The sequence below is a fragment of the Chrysemys picta genome, chromosome 7, assembly GCF_011386835.1.
Source record: "Chrysemys picta bellii isolate R12L10 chromosome 7, ASM1138683v2, whole genome shotgun sequence".
Lineage (NCBI taxonomy): Eukaryota > Metazoa > Chordata > Testudines > Emydidae > Chrysemys > Chrysemys picta.
Genome location: NC_088797.1, coordinates 28492783 through 28509243, shown reverse-complemented (window position 1 = coordinate 28509243; position 16461 = coordinate 28492783). Strand labels below are relative to the sequence as shown.

Genomic DNA, 16461 nt, shown 5'->3' with positions numbered 1-16461 from the left:
TCCCCACAAGGGTGTCAGGTAAGGCAATGAGCATGCTCTGGGCTTTCCCCAGTTCATTCCATAGCACCCAACAACCGTAACAGTCAAAGTGAGCAGAATCAAGGAGGCGGAACGGAGGACAATGTGGCAATGTAATATGGAAATCCCGGTGATAAGGATAATTCCTTCCCCTCAAAAGTTTCTCATTTAAATTGCAAAGTTAAGTCTCTATTTACAGATTCCCTAACCTACTCAAAGCACCAAACTAAGTAACAATTAGCTTTACTTCAAATACATGGTTTATGTTATTTAAAACTCACAATTAAAACTTTACATTATATATTTAATTACATAAGTGATCTAAGAGGAGCAAGGTGTATTATTATAAATGCTGCACCCTGGAACTCAAATATCTTATAAAATGTTGGTGTGTCAGTAAAGCACATCTTTAAAATGAACCAAATCCATCCCATTACAATTACACAAGGGATAAATCTGGTTTGGGCCTGCATTCCTTACAAAAACAAATCTTCCTGGGAGTCCAGTTTGACTTGAATACATACGGTAGGACTGAGACTGGGTCATTTATTATCTTTGTAACATTTTACATCTGGTGAGCCTTCAGTCCACAATAGAAACAGTAAATGCATAGATCTCCCTTTTCTGTTTGGTAACCTGAGGTTCAACTAGCTGAATTTAATCTTCAAAGAAACTTTAAATTGGAAAACAAAATGTGTTGGTGACTGCAGGGCTAGTGAGAAAAGTGCCTGATTCACATCTCCTGGTTTTGTGGGGATTTTGCAAAAGTGACACACATTCACTGGGAGATGGACTGAACAATCATGTCAGTTCACAAAGACCACTGAACAGCACTCAGATTGTAACAACTTTCTGTTACTACCAATTCGACTTGAACCAGTGGACTGCAGGGGAAGGCTTCAATCCCTGAGCCATCCAAGCCCTTCTACAATCTGACTCTGTAGCATTTTTAGTTTTGGTGTTGGAATTAAGTGACAGAGCTCTGAAGGTTTATCACAGGAGACTAAAGAAATACAATATTTCCAAAATTGAGTCTTAGTAAAGGATCACCTACATGAAAACCAAAAATTATTGGAGCACAGTCATACGGTTAGTATAAAGGTATCTTGTCTAGATTCTTATACACATCATCATCGAATATATCAGCCTGCTGCTGCTATCACCAATAGATTAGACTGTAAGCTCCGTGGGACAAGGACCCTCTTTTTGTTCTGTGTTTGTACAGCACCTAGCAAAAGGGGTCCTGTCCATGGCTGGGGCTCTTAAGCACTACACCTCAGTACAAATAAACAACAAGCAGCAGCACATGTTTGATTCAGAAAGCCCTGCTAGTAGGACTAGAGTCCAGAGAGTTCTACGTAAGCAAGGACATTTGCAGCACTACGGAGATGTTTGTGTGCTCAAGAACTCTCACTTTTCTTGTTGATGCTGTCCAAATTTCCAGGCCCTTCCCATACCCAGACAATTGTTCTTATTTGATCTTGCAAGGCCTTTTGGCCTAGTATATAGCAATTCAGGCCCGCCATTTTTGAGATTGAGACTTAGAAAAAAAAAATCTGTGTAATTTAGAAAACACGAATAAGTCTTTTTTAGTCATTGTTTATCTCAGAAAAAGTTTGATCAAGAAACTCCACAGGAGATTTAGTGCACAGGACCAACTATGAGGCAGATAAAGGCATACTTTTGAAGTAAGTCAACAGCAAATGGCCAGCCAGGATTCTGCAGACTTTGTGGTATGCCAAGGGAGTCAGATAGGTTCCCTGGAAGTATGACAAACTCCCCCAGCCAAGTGACCCATCGGTAGCTCGGATTCCCCATAGAGTTTCACCTGTGGTTCCTGAAGCTCTCATTAGATCCCCAGCTTCTCAACTGGCTTTTGCACACTCTCTCTCCTCCACTCCCAGCCTTCCCATGCTTCCTCAGGCTCTATACCAGGGTTTCTCAATCTTCTTCTTTCTGAGACACCCCCGCCCCTTCCCCAACATGCTATAACAACTCCACGGCCCACCCGTACCACAACTGTTTTTCTCCATGTAAAAGCCAGGGCCGGCATTAAGGGGTAGAAAGCAGGGCAATTGCCTAGGGCCCCACGCCACAAGGGGCACCATGAAGCTAAGTTGCTCAGGCTACGGCTTCAGCCCTGGGTGCTGGAGCTCAGGGCCCAGGGCTGCAGTCCTAAGCGGCGGGGCTTCAGCTTTCTGCCCTGAGCCCTAGCGAGTCTAACGCCGGCCGTGCTTGGCTGACCCCCTGAAACCTGCTCGTGGCCCCTCAGGGGGCCCCGGACCCCAGGTTGAAAATCACTGCCCCCTGTTCCTCTTCCCAGCTTTGCCACAGCGCAGCTCTTCTGAAGTCCCCAAGACTTGCTCTAAATCCTGATTGGAACCTGGGCCTAATGAAGATTTTATAAAGTCTGCATGGACTAGTGTGAACTTTTTATAAATCTTACAGAAGCCCGCAGTACTGGCAGACTTGAATGCAGACTTTATAAATGAATGGTTCCTGAAGACCTACTAAAAACTGCAACCAGTTTTATGAGGTTTAGAAGGCCTGCTTGGAAGCAAGCTAGGAAAATGAGAAGAAATCGAGACCTGGGGGAGCCAGAGAGGAAAGGGGAGCTCACTTCTATAGGTCAGGGGACCCACACACCTGAAGAACTTCACTATGTCCCTTTCTCTGAATCCTCTCCCAGTAGTTTCTGATGAATCCTGCACCACTCCGTTTCAAAGGGCTTTCCCTCTAGCCCTCACTCAGAGTCCTCTGCAGATTTCCTTTGGCCTTAAGCAGATCCTGCAGCCTTCCTGGGTGCCCAGATAGCCCCCTGATTCAGCTTCTCAAGCCCCCATACCCTGATTCCTGCACGACTCCATTTTTACCTTCCTGCAAATGTTTAAGTCCACAGCACCTACATCAGACCATAGCAGGTCCACAGTAGCCCTGGACCTGATATAGACTTTATAAAGTCTTCATTGTCCAGTGCAGATGGTATAAAATCTATGTCAGGTTCATGGTTCTCATGGTCTCTGCAGTTTTTGGGAACTACAGAAAATGCACAGGGAGGCAAATCCAAATACTGTATATCTCCTCTGCTGTGTTACCCTCATTGACCACTGGTGTAGTTCTGTCAAAAGAGCAATCAGGTTTTTCCAAGTAGCTGTAGTTTATCAAACCCACATTAGTTATTGCTCAGGGTTCCGCTATCTGCCAGACAGTGATTCTTTTCTCTCAGTATTTATTCTGAAATTGGAGCACTGCTGTGCTGCGTATAATTTTGAATGGTTGCTGGTCTCCAGCTCAGGGTTGGTGGACTTATATAGTTGGTGAAGCCATCTTTTAGACAATTACATTTTAGTGTCAGTTGGTTAAGCCTATAATGCACTTTGGGATCCCCCATATGAAAAATTCTAGCTGCATAAATATAAACTATTACAATTACGCGGGAAAGTTTTGTTTGACATTAGAATGGACTGTGTATTCATTCATCACGCTGCTTGGAAAATGTAAACAACCTTCACTTTGAGAAGCAGCATTTGCCAGAATAAACTTTCAAGTTTTGCCTTAATGTCTGAAGTTTCTCTGAAGTTAATGGTCTCAGTGACACCAAAATCAATGTTTTTGTCCTTCCTTCTGACATGACTCATACTAGTAACACTGAACTAATAACTAGAACACTGTGTTTGATGCATGTGGATTTACAAATATTATTAACAAGTTCTGAGCCCATCACCACAAGATTCACTTGGGTTGCTACATTTGCCTTTGGAAGTGGAGGCCTGTAAATGTTCCTGGATCCAGGGATCTGATTCTCCTCTCACTCACACTGGTATTACAGCTTTGTCTTCAAGTAAATTGCTCCCAATTTACATTAGGGTACTTTGGAGGAGAATCAGGCCTTATATTCTTGCTATATAACAATGATTTTATAATAAAGTCTACACAATGAGCCAGACTTGCTAATATACGATGGTGTAAGTTGGTCAAGGAAACAGGCGCAACAGCATTTTATCTTTTGCTGGAAAAATTTCCAACCAATTCTACTACAACGTTTGATAAATACTAGGGCTGCCAATTAATCACAGTTAACTCACACGATTAACTAAAAGAAATTAATTGCGATTAAAAAAATTAACCACGATTAATCTCAGTTTTAATTGCACTGTTAAACAATAGAATACCAATTGAAATGTATTAAATATTTTGGATGTTTTTCTACATTTTCAAATATATTGATTTTAATTACAACACAGAATACGAAGTGTACAGTGCTCACTTGATATTATTTTTATTACAAATATTTGCACTGTAAAAGTGATAAACCAAAGAAATAGTATTTTTCAATTCACCTCATACAAGTACTGTAGTGCAATCTTTTTATCGTGAAAGCACAACTTACAAATGTAGATTTTTTTTGTTACATAACTGCACTCAAAAACAAAACAATGTAAAACTTGAGAGCCTACAAGTCCACTCAGTCCAATTTCTTGTTCAGTCAATCACTAAAAGAAACAAGTTTGTTTACATTTACAGGAGATAATGCTGCCCGCTTCTTATTTACAATGTCACCTGGAAGTGAGAACAGACATTCACATGGCAGTTTTGTAGCCAGAATTGCAAGGTATTTACGTGCTGGATATGCTAAACATTTCTATGCCCCTTCATGCTTTTGCCCCCAATCCAGAAGACATGCTTCCATGCTGATGATGCTTGTTAAAAAAATAATGCGTTAATTAACCTTGTGACTGAACTCCTTGGGGGAGAATTGTATGTCTCCTGCTCTGTGTTCTACCCGCATTCTGCCATATATTTCATGTTATAGCAGTCTCGGTTGATGACCCAGAATGTTGTTTGTTTTAAGAACACATTTACTGCAGTTTTGACAAAACACAAAGAAGGTACCAATCTAAAGATAGTTACAGCACTCGACCCAAGGTTTAAGAATCTGAAGTGCCTTCCAAAATCTGAGAGGGACGGAGTTTGGAGTATGTTCTCAGAACTCTTAAAAGAACAACACTCCAATGCAGAAACTACAGAACCCGAACCACCAAAAAAGAAAATCAACCTTCTGCTGGTGGCATCTGACTCAGATGATGAAAATGAATATGCATCTGTCTGCACTGCTTTGGATCGTTATTAAGCAAAACCCATCAGCAGCATGGACGCATGTCCTCTGGAATGATGTTTGAAGCATGAAGGGACATATGAATCTTTTGCACATCTGGCACCTAAATATCTTGCAATGCCGGCTACAACACTGCCATGTGAATGCCTCTTCTCACTTTCAGGTGACATTGTAAACAAGAAGCAGGCAGCACTATCTCCTGCAAATGTAAACAAACTTGTTTGTCTGAGCCAGGGGTCCCCAATGCGTTGCCTGTGGGTGCCACGGTGCCCGCCGGGGCATCCATGTGGGCCCGCCTACTGACCGCCAGACAAGCAGCCGCTGAAATGCCGCCAAGAAGTGCTACAGCCGAAAAGCCGCCGAATTTCGGCGGCATTTCAGCGTCACCGCCTCTTGATGACGCTGCTTCACGGCAGCATTTCAGCGGCCACGCCTCTTGACGTTGCCACTTCACGAATTTTGGCGGCATTTCGGCGGCGACGCCTCTTGACATTGCCACGTCACGGCGGCATTTCGGCGGCTGCTTGTCTGACGGCCACGGTCCTCGGCGGCTAGTCGTCTGGAGCTCGCCCCACGGAAAAGGTTGGGGACTATTGGTCTGAGCGATTGGCTGAAGAAGAAGTAAGTCTGAGTGGACTTGTAGGCTCTAAAGTTTTACACTGTTTTATTTTTGAATGCAGTTACTTTTTGTACATAATTCTACATTTGTAAGTTCAACTTTCATAATAAACAGCCTGCACTAAAGTACTTGTATTAAGTGAATTGAAAAATACAATTTCTTTTATTTTTACAGTGCAAATATTTATAATACAAAATAAATATAAAGTAAGCACTGTACACTTTGTATTCTATGTTGTCATTGAAATCAATATATTTGAAAATGTGGAAAACATCCACAAATATTTGTATAAATGGTATTCTATTATTGTTTAACAGCGTGATTAATTGCCGTTAATTTTTTTAATTGCGCAATTAATCACAATTAAATTTTTCATCGCTTGACAGCTCTAGTAAATACAGTTAATTACACATTCCTTTAATATAAAATTACAGACTGCTGTGTATATTGTTGCAGCTGTGAGCTACAGTACTCTGTATTCCAGGATGTTGTCTTCTAGGTGCAAAGAACTGCTTGAACAGTGAACCAGTATTGCTCCTTGCTTGTCATAAGTTACGTAATACTGCTCTAGGACTGGACCCTTTGCACACTGTATTCAAATGTATTACTGACTTGAAACAATGTAATTTACAGAGACCTCAGGCTTAATAAGAAACTTTTCCACCCACAATATATAAAAGAGAAAAAGGCATAAGCGCCTTTATAAGAAATACAACAAAGGCTTCAAATGACATGCAAGTACTTCCATAAGGCTATGATTTCAAATATGAATATGTGAGGCCCCGATCCTGCCAGGAGCTCAACACAGGGTAGACTCCTGCACCCAGGGATCCAACAGCTGAAGCTAGACAAATTCAAACCAGAACTAAGGTGCACTTTTTTAGCTTTGGTGCAATTGGAACAACTTACCAACAGATGTGGTGGATTCTCCATCACTTGAAGTCAAGTGATAATCAAGACTGGAGGTCTTTCTAAAAGAGATATTCTAACTGTGTGTATAACCTGTGGTATACACAGCAACAGACTACATGATCATAATGGTCCTTCTGGCTTTAAATTCCATGAATATGGATGCAACGGTGTCTCCCCAGCACAAGGCCAGTTGCAGAATCAGGATTTAAGGTTTGAAAGCGATGAACAAATAAGTATCTTACCTTGTTTACATCTAACTCTTCTAACTTTGGCACTTCTGCTGTCTCTTGTTCCTCGCTACTTCCCTCATCTAGGTCACTGTCTTCATCCTGGGTTGAGTCTCTCTTCTGCTCTACAGGTGAAGACTTGCTACCCTTGCTGTCAGTTTCCATCTCTGTTGGATTCCCAGAGGCAGTGGACTTCTTCTGGTCTGTGCCTTCTTCGTTTGGAAAAGTCTCTCCCGCCACACTACAAGAAGGACTGTCAATTCCACTGTCTCTGTTGGGAATTTTACCATTACCATTTAGCTCTGAGGTTGAGTCCTTACTCTCCAGCTCTCCAGAGGGCTCTTTGCTCACATTCACACCAGTACAGTCCTCATAGCTTTTGTTTTCCCCGATGCTTAGCTCTTTAATTTTCATTATGTCTGGATTAGACAGTTCTGCACTGCACAGGACGTCTGGCTCATTTTCATCTGGCTCACTTTTTTTATTTGTAGAACTGCCACAGGAAGCTACCACTTCACAGTCACTTGGGCTTGGCTGTTTGGAAGAGTCCAATCCAGGTTCCATCTTAAAAGTTAAATTTAATTGGTTTCTTTGAAGAACGTGGGCAGGTTGCCTACAAATGAAGAGGAAGCACCTTGGTCATTTGAATTGGCGGCTGGGATTTTCCAAGGTGTTTAAGGGAGTTAGGAGCCCAGTTTCCATTTAGTTGCAATGGCAGCAGGGCCCTAACTCCCTTAAGAACCTTTGAAAATTCCAGTCAGAATGACAAACAAATACTCATTCAAAAGTTGCACACAAAGCCATGTCACTTGCTATCCCTTTAAAAATTCCTCCTGTCCTGCAAGGAGGAAGTGTCTTTTCCCCTTCCTTAAAGACAGGAACTCATTGCTCTTCAATGGATTATCCCTTCAGGGCAGGGGATCTCCTTACAAGACAGATGAAATTTTAAAGGGACAGCAATGTAGTATTTTCCTATATCAAAGCATGACTTTCAAAATTCATGTGACCAGTTTAAATATCATAACTAGTGGAAAAAACTTTTTTTTTTTTTTTAACTCCACATCCTATCCTGCAGGCTTGGCCTTTAATGGGAATTTCCTCTGAATAGGGTTTGCAAGATCAGCCAATTTTACAGTAAAACTGACCAAATTCAACAAATGCAGTTTCTGTAGAAACTAGCTTGTACATTAGCCTGATCTATAATATGCTGTGATCTGTTTTCCTTCCCCATGAACTGTAAACAGTTTGCCTGACATTTATGGGATGTTATAAAGTTTTTAAATCAATAAAATCGGAAGTCTCATTCATTGTAACTACAATAATCAAGATCTTGTAATAGCAAAACAATTCCGACCCAAACTTTGCCTATTAAAAGCAGTCATTGGGTTGTTTTTAGGCACAACTCTTCACTGATTTCAGTGGAGACTCCCATTTGGAGATTGATGGCATGATATAGACCAATACTTTTTTTGACAACGTTGCTTTTTGTATAAAGTCCCCATATGTACTCTGTTAAGTTTAGGGTTTATGATTAGACAAATTGCTCTATATGAATTTGTACACAATAGTTATAATAAATATTTCTTGATTTTTTTCCTCCCATTGAGACGAAGTTTCAAACCGAATGCAAAAAATGACACAGGTAGAAATAGACAAATATAAATATTTACCTAATACTTTCAAACTTTTCAATGAGGATGTTAACTCCTGATGATGTTTGTGTTTCTTCCTCTTCAGGCACTAAGCTTCTTGATGACTTGGGATCAGCTGGTAAAGGCCGAGAAGGTGCTGGAGGAATTCTTTCCTGCCCAGGTTTGAGATGGACAGGTTTAGGAGGTACTAATAAAATTAAGAGGAAAAAGAGAGGATAAAGTTCTGGCTTCTTTATAACAACAAAGACAACAGATCCTCACTCTGAAGAAAGAGCGAGAAGCACCCATTGTTTTACTGCTGTTTATTAATTACATCAGAACCACTGCCGTCACAAGATATTTTTCACACAAAAACACTTTGATATGTTCTAAAAAAATAGACTAGCTACTCTTTTGCATTTCTACAGTTTTGTCAGATCTGTCAAAGCACTGAGTAGCTGACAGAACATCACCGCTTCCTTGTTGCCAAACAGGATGCACAACGCACACACCAAGACTTAGTTGTGCAAGCACTCTCTTCATCTCCACCATAGTGCTCAATTTCCCGTATGGTAACCTTTCAAAACTTAGAATTCTTATTGCTCTAATACACTTAACTAGATACCGTAAGAAAAATATGGATTTGGACAGCTCATTCATTCTACTGGAAGCACTGCAAGAAAATGTAAAAAACTGTATTTCCTTCTCCCTCCCCCAGCTTCTCTGTGGTATATTCTTCACAAATTTCCTTCCTCTTTTGGTACCGCATTGAACAAGATACCGTATAAGTGCTTACTTTAAACATGTCTCCAATCTGTTGAAAAAGAAAGTCAACATTGTACCTTAGCCTCTTAATTAGTCCTTTGCAGTCCCTTCTAATTAATATAATTTAGCAAAACATATGCAGTCAGTTCTTCATTTTTTTGCAGAGTAAATGGTTTTATAAATACGTAAGCAGTAACCCATGGCAACAGTTTCACATGCTTTTACTATTTTATGCAGTGAAAGCAACTTCACATAAGTGGACTTTAAACTAGAAGCTAAGAAAAACTGACAGTGAAATTAATCCAGAAGTGTGCATTTCTTTGAGCAGTGCTGCCAAATATTCACTCAGCTCTAAATTGTCTAATAGGAAATATACTAAAAGTTCAATACACAAGTATTTTCCTAAATAACTTTTCAAGAACAGCAGCTGAATTTAAGTTTTTCATGTTAGCCAGAGCAGTTATGTTACAATGGTCCATATGGAACATGTTTGCATAATGCGCTTAATGTTGTAAAATCTCTTTAATTATCAACAGTTCTGAATGAGTGATTTTAGGGCTTTGTTTTCTTTTTTTAAATTATATGGTAACAAACGTAGAGTGCCAATTCCTGAGGTCTTTACTCAGGCACAGCTCTGGATGAGAGTTTCAGATGCTAGAGCTGAATGAGCCTAAATGTCCTTTCTTCTTGGAGCAGATCTTTAGCTGCTGTCAGTTGTCACAGCTCCACTGAAGTTGATGACTAAGGATGATTTAATGTGTTTGAGTACAACATGCAGGAGGATTTATAACCATTTAAACTGCACAGCTTGTTTGAGCTATACTAGTTAAACACAAAGTACATCTTGTGAAGGATTTGGTCTTTACTGTACATTTAGAGCAGTAGGATTAAACTCCTGGATTGGCCTAGTGTCCAAGGCCACCTTGAATTCCCTATCAAAAATAAGAGGGTTGCTATTGGGTTTTTTTCTAGAAAACCATAAGTGCACAGGAGGAGTGGGGTGATGTAATATAAAGGAAACGTTCTTGCATGTGAAAGGGTGGCTGTGACGCTGGCAGACCAGGTGCCAGCTCTGGCCAAGGGTGTTGGCATCAGCTCACCACTGACAGATTCATAGCTGGAAGCCAGACCAGCTTGCCTATATATTAATATTGTTCAAGATAGGTGTTAGACTTGTAAGAATGTGTTTAGTTTCTATAAAATGTTTGTAAATTGCTACATGCATTAATCCAGGGGTTCTCAAACTGGAGGTCAAAAGGTTATTATCTGGGGGGTCACAAGGCCTCCTCTTACTTTGTGGGAGAGAGAACAGAGGAGTGTGAAACTACATCTTCAGTTCAGCCAATTCTGAACTTGGATTGATTTAGCAATCCAATTTCCACTAATGATATTGGTGGTTGCACATTTAAATCTCCTCAGACTTAGCTGAAGATCTATCACTGTAGGCTTGGATAAGTAACCTTCAAACAGAACATTTTATACAGTGAGGAAATGTGGATACACACGTGTGCAAAAGAACGTGCAGACCTTTTCCCAGGAAAATCAAACCAGCAATGGAAATTTGGAATGATCTAGAGGCTTCATTTGGTTCTTACAGAAGAAGAGTAGATCTGAGTCCAGGAGGGGAAGCAGATGCAAGTCACAGATCATTACTCCAAAGAGTAATGACTCCATGGCTGCATGCACACAGTATGTTTGTCAGCTAATGCACACACGTGGCAATAGGGCTAGAAAACCAGACTTCTACAACTTAAGCTAAAGGATAACCAGAATTAGGTGTAGTAATATTTTTAAAGTATTGTAGGAATTATGAAGTTAAAATTGAACCTCTCCTGAGATTCCCACTGGGTGACTATCAGGAGTGGTGGGACTGTCAGGAAATGGAGATTGATTTGCAGAAGGTGGCTACTTGGCAACAGCTACTTTTGAAAATCTTCGCTTACATTCTTATTTTTCCTATTTGAATATATTTCATCCACTTTTGGGAAATAGTGTCAAATTGGTTTGCAACAGGAGTGTAGGGAGTACTAGCAAGAGAAACTATTCAAACTTATGTCTTCCTTTATGTGTGTCCATTTTATCTTAATAACTTTTTATTACTCAGGGTGTTAAACTGAATCTCAGCAAGACAGAAAGAGAGTTACTCCTTTTAGTCTAAATTCCTTGCTCTATATGGGGGAGAGAGGGAAGGCTTGGATATATCATTTCAGGAATGTTGATATTTGACAAATGGAGATGAGGCTGACCAATGTTAATGCAATTTGGGGCACTTTTAAACATGATCTGAATCAAATGGAGCAAGCTGATGAAGATAGAGATAATGGGCTAGATCAGCTATTATAAATAGGTACAGTTCCACTAATTCCAGAGCAGTTTCACTGATATACACAGGCTGATGATCTAGTTTTAGCTATTCCTATTGATCATAATACCTTATAAGCATTATTAATAATGTTAATGGACTGTTCAATAATGAAATCTGAAAGAGAAAGAACTCTAGATGAAAACTAAGTGTGTGTGTATATATATATATATACACACACACACACACACACACACAACATATCACCTACAGGGAGGGAAGTATTGACTAGTATACCAATATTACACTTTAAGACTGTCCTTTCAGTTTCAGAAGTGTCAACAGTTTTTCTTTATGGATACCAATTGTTAAAGGCAAGGCAGAAAGTTGCTTTTTCTACAGGCATTCAGGACGATAACATAGGAGTCTCATTTTGTACAGTATATTTAAATATTTTTGATAGTGACCAAAATGGTTGTTTCCTGTTGTCACGTAATGATGATACCTACCTACTTATGCGACTGCTTTTTATGAGCTTTGTTTAAATCAAGACCTTTGGGATATTCTCACCTGTACTTGTCAAAAAAAAAAAAAAAGGCCTTTCAAATTACTTTCAGATAAATGAAGCATGTATCTTAGTTGAGAAGACAAACCTCTAGTACGCACAGTGTTCTAAGCAATTTCTAAAGAGCTAGTAAGAAAAACAATAATTGGTACTACAAAGAGACTAACACTTCACTGTACAGACTGCAACATGTGGAAATAATTTCTCCCCATACAAGGGACTGGGCCTTAGTCTCCTCAAGCAATTAGCATTTCGATGCATATAGGGAAAAAACAGCCTGGGGATTTTAAATGCTCAAACTCTGCACTTCTGGGGCCCACTCCTCAGCTGGTGTCAATCAGCGTAGCTACACTGGCTTCGACAGAACTACACACATTTACACCAGCCGAGGAGCTGGCTCGTTGTGACTTGTATCATCCTGTGTCTGGAAGTAAGGTGGAGGCGCTCACTGTGATTATTCTTGAATTGATGGGGTTACACAGTTATTACATCTAATAATGGTATGCTTGGCTGTACACATTGGTTTGGTTACTGTTTCCTTTTTAAAAAATATATTCGTAATTTTTCAGGCATTTCTTTGTGCTAGGTGTAGTGCAGCTGTTTTCAATACAACACAAAGGAGTTCTAGATTTGAGTGCTAAGCTGTTCTTATAATAAAAATGAATAAAGAATTTAAACAGTATTTTTAAGTAAATCCTAATCTTTACTGTTACATGTGATATGCACACTGAAAATGTATAAGGTCACATTTTTGAAAAGTTAATTAATCTATGTCATTCGTGAGTCCATTTTTTCCCCCAAAGCTTTTTCAACTGAATTTTTAACACTGGAAAAATGAAAACGAAGTCATGCTAATTGTACTTTCCCTGTATCCAATGAGACAACAGCTCTAATTTTCAAATTAAAACTATCTTTTTTAAAACATTATGCCTGAAGCACAATAGAAAATTGTATGAATATTGGAGGAACAAAACCACTTGCCTTGGGGTTTCTGCAGAAGATGTGTTTTGGCCAATGGAGATTTGGTTTTGGGCTTCCTTCCAGTTTGATGGATACATTGTACAGGGCCGATGTGCTGCAACTCGCCACATGCTTCCAATGTCGGATTTGAGTCAATATGACATTTGATTTGAAAAGGAGCACAAGGGCAACCTGGAAAAAGAAATGGGTCAATGTTTATTTCCTCTTTTTTTCCCCTTGAAAAGCAGCTTGTCCTGGCTCTGGTAGCTTAGCTTGTATCAGTTATTTGAAGGAAAGAAAAGTCATTAACTTTGAAGTTATCACTTCAGAAACATCCACTTTTTTGACAATCACTTTAAACTGGATGGTTGAAAGAGGTCATGAACCTCGGTATTCATTTCTCCAAACAACTAGTAATTTCTTCACTAAAAAGCTAAATAGATCTAACAGTGAATGATTATGGGAGTATGTATATATAAAATCCTTTTCGATAGGCTTCCTCTAAGTAGAGATACAAGTGCACAGGCACTGCATTCTACTTGGTAAATCAGCATCTAGATTCAAGAATGGATGAATCACAAATGCCTGTGATACACCAGACAGATGATAAACATGCCTCAATCCTTTGCAAGAATTAGATTAACAATTTAAATGACATAATATTGCTGTTTATTATTTGTTAAATGCCTATAAATTCAAGACATCGTACAAACACGGTCTTCCCCAGAGGGCTGATAGTCTGAAAGACAGATGAGACATGATGCATTGACAAGTCCAGCAAAGGGAATGACTAAGATGTTTTGTTTCTTTTAAAAAAATTATTATTGATTCATTTCCTAAGGGGTTTGGAGAAATAAAACAACCCACCCAATTTAATATATTGGGGGTAGGTTTGTTTGTTTTTTGTTTTGGCTTTCACTGATGCGGTCTCAACAGGTACCAAAGAAAGTTGATACTGTATGTGGTTGTGATGTCATCAAAAATGGCCCAACCAGCCAATCAGAATGTGCTTTTGGACAATCAGTGTACATTGTCCCAGTCTAATACTAATTCTGATTAAAACTGCTGCAGATAAACACAATGGGCCAAGTTCAGACCTGATGCATATGCACTGAAGTTAATCGAGTTGCACCTATTCACAATAGGTCTTAATTTGGTCTTTAGTATGACATGGTCATTGTCAACTTAAGTAATACTTTCTGAAATGTTTCAGCCTACTATTGACCCTGATTCAGGAAAGCATCCATCGCTGTTCAGGAAAAGCAATTAAGCATTAAGTTCCAGTGGGTGAAATCCTGGCCCCACTGAAGTCAATAGAATTTTTGCCATTGACTTCAAAGGGATCAGAATTTAAACCATGAAACGTGTTTAAGTGCCCTTCCTGATCAAGGGCTGCTTTCCTGAATCAAGTCCACTGTTACAAGTAACATCTCTAACTAGTATAAATGACAGATTAGAGAGAAAAAGAGTCTCTTTTTTCAGTTTGTTTTGGGAATTTAACAGTATTTGTGGGTATTTCTTCTCTATTGTCAGTCTGTGTGGGTGTTAACATGGTAACTGGAGAGATTTTTCTTTGAATGAAATACTGTAATGTGAATTTAAATGCAAAAAAATTGGCAGGGGACTCTGGAGCAGAGGTAGCTCCTGAAACTATTATTAATTTCATGTTTTAAAATGGACTATTTTAAATTGCCTCTTCCCTTTTAAATGATAAGATGATCTCAAACACTTGAGAAAGAGGATCTGTCTAAACATTAAAGTAATCTTCAGCCTTTTTTGTGAATTATTCAGGAACATGAGCTGAGCTTCACAAATGCAACCTACTCAGGGCTAACTTTACACTGAGATCAGACTCTGAAGTCAGTGGAGTTACACTGGATTTACATGTGTTACCGACCTCAGAACACTAACCTGTGGATCTAGATTGAGTTTGAGTGGGTTAAAGGTATACAGTATTGTAAATATTTCACGGGACTATTCTCAAAAGGTAGACGGTCACACAGGAGCATTAAGGCTTTTTTCAAACTGATGTGGAATATTCCAAAGTTATAACTGTTTGCTGACAAAAATCAATTCAAAGCCATCAAATAAATATGAATTAGCACAAGTCTATCCACTTCTGTCACCCTAATGCATAATCTCTGAATTCTTCAACACTGCCTTCCTGGTACTGCTGTTTAAAAGTTCATTAGTGCATTTGCTATCAAATCTACTTTTCAGGGGATTTATTTGAGCTCAGCTACTCAAAATTGCTTCAGGCTTAAACTCAGAATTTTATAAACACTGAATTTTAATCATTTGAAGATACAAAAGGATCTCGCATAACTGGGTGACTGGGCAACAAAATGGCAATGAAATTCATTGTTGATAAATGCAAAGTAATACACATTGGAAAACATAATCCCAACTATACATATAAAATGATAGGGTCTAAATTAGCTCTTACCACTCAAGAAAGAGATCTTGGAGTCATTGTGGATAGTTCTCTGGAAACATGCACTCAATGTGCAGCAGTAACCAAGAATGTTGGGAATCAGTAGGAAAGGGACAGAAAATAAGACAGAAAATATTGTATTGCCCACATCTTGAATGCTGCATGCACATGTGGTCACCCCAAAAAAGATATATTGGAATTGGAAAAGGTACAGAAAAGGGCAACAAAAATGATTAGTGGTATGGAACAGCTTCCATATGAGGAGAGATTAATAAGACTGGGACTTTTCAGCTTGGAAAAGAGATGACTAAGAAGGGATATGATAGAGGTCTATAAAATTATGACTGGTGTAGAGAAAGCAAATTAAATAAGTAAAGTAAATAAAATAAATAAGTTATTTACTCCTCGTAACACAAGAACTGGGAGTCACCCAATTAAATTAATAGGCAGCAGATTTAAAACAAGCAAAAGAAAGTATTTCTTCACACAACACACCATCAACCTGTGGAACTCTTTGCCAGATGTTGTTGTGAAGGCAAAGACTATAACGGGGTTCAAAAAAGGGTTCATGAAGGATAGGTCCATCAATGGCTATTAGCCAGGATGGACAGGGATGCAAAACCATGCTCTGAAATGTCCCTAGCCTCTGTTTGCCAGAAGCTGGGAATGGGTGACAACGGATGGATCACTTGATGATTACCAGTTTTGTTCATTCCCTCTGAATTTGGCCGAAAGCATCTAATGATTTGTTCCCTGCTTCGTCTGCGCACCAAACACTTAGGTAAGTTTTAAACCACTTCCTTTTAAAAGCTGCTGCCTAGCTCAAAAGAACAAACAAAAAAAGTCACTGCCTTAGAACAAAATTTGACATCTTGTGCTTCGCACACTATATACATGTTATTGTTGACAATA

The 16461-nt window shown here is 39.3% G+C and overlaps 1 protein-coding gene across 5 annotated transcripts in view; it reads right to left on the bottom strand.

Annotated features, from left to right (window-relative positions):
• The window catches only part of FGD3 (FYVE, RhoGEF and PH domain containing 3), a 187462-nt gene that overhangs the window by 77912 nt on the left and 93089 nt on the right, over nt 1-16461 (bottom strand). For 4 of the 5 annotated variants that reach the window (XM_005305430.5, XM_065551006.1, XM_065551008.1 and 1 more), the window contains exons 2-4: nt 13137-13307; nt 8563-8731; nt 6908-7505 (exon numbers count right to left, since the gene is read on the bottom strand). In XM_005305430.5, coding sequence (XP_005305487.3) covers nt 6908-7505; nt 8563-8731; nt 13137-13307 — 938 coding nt within the window. Of the gene's footprint in view, nt 1-6907; nt 7506-8562; nt 8732-12099; nt 12156-13136; nt 13308-16461 lie in introns of those variants that run through there. The other variant, XM_065551010.1, reaches the window with a different exon arrangement.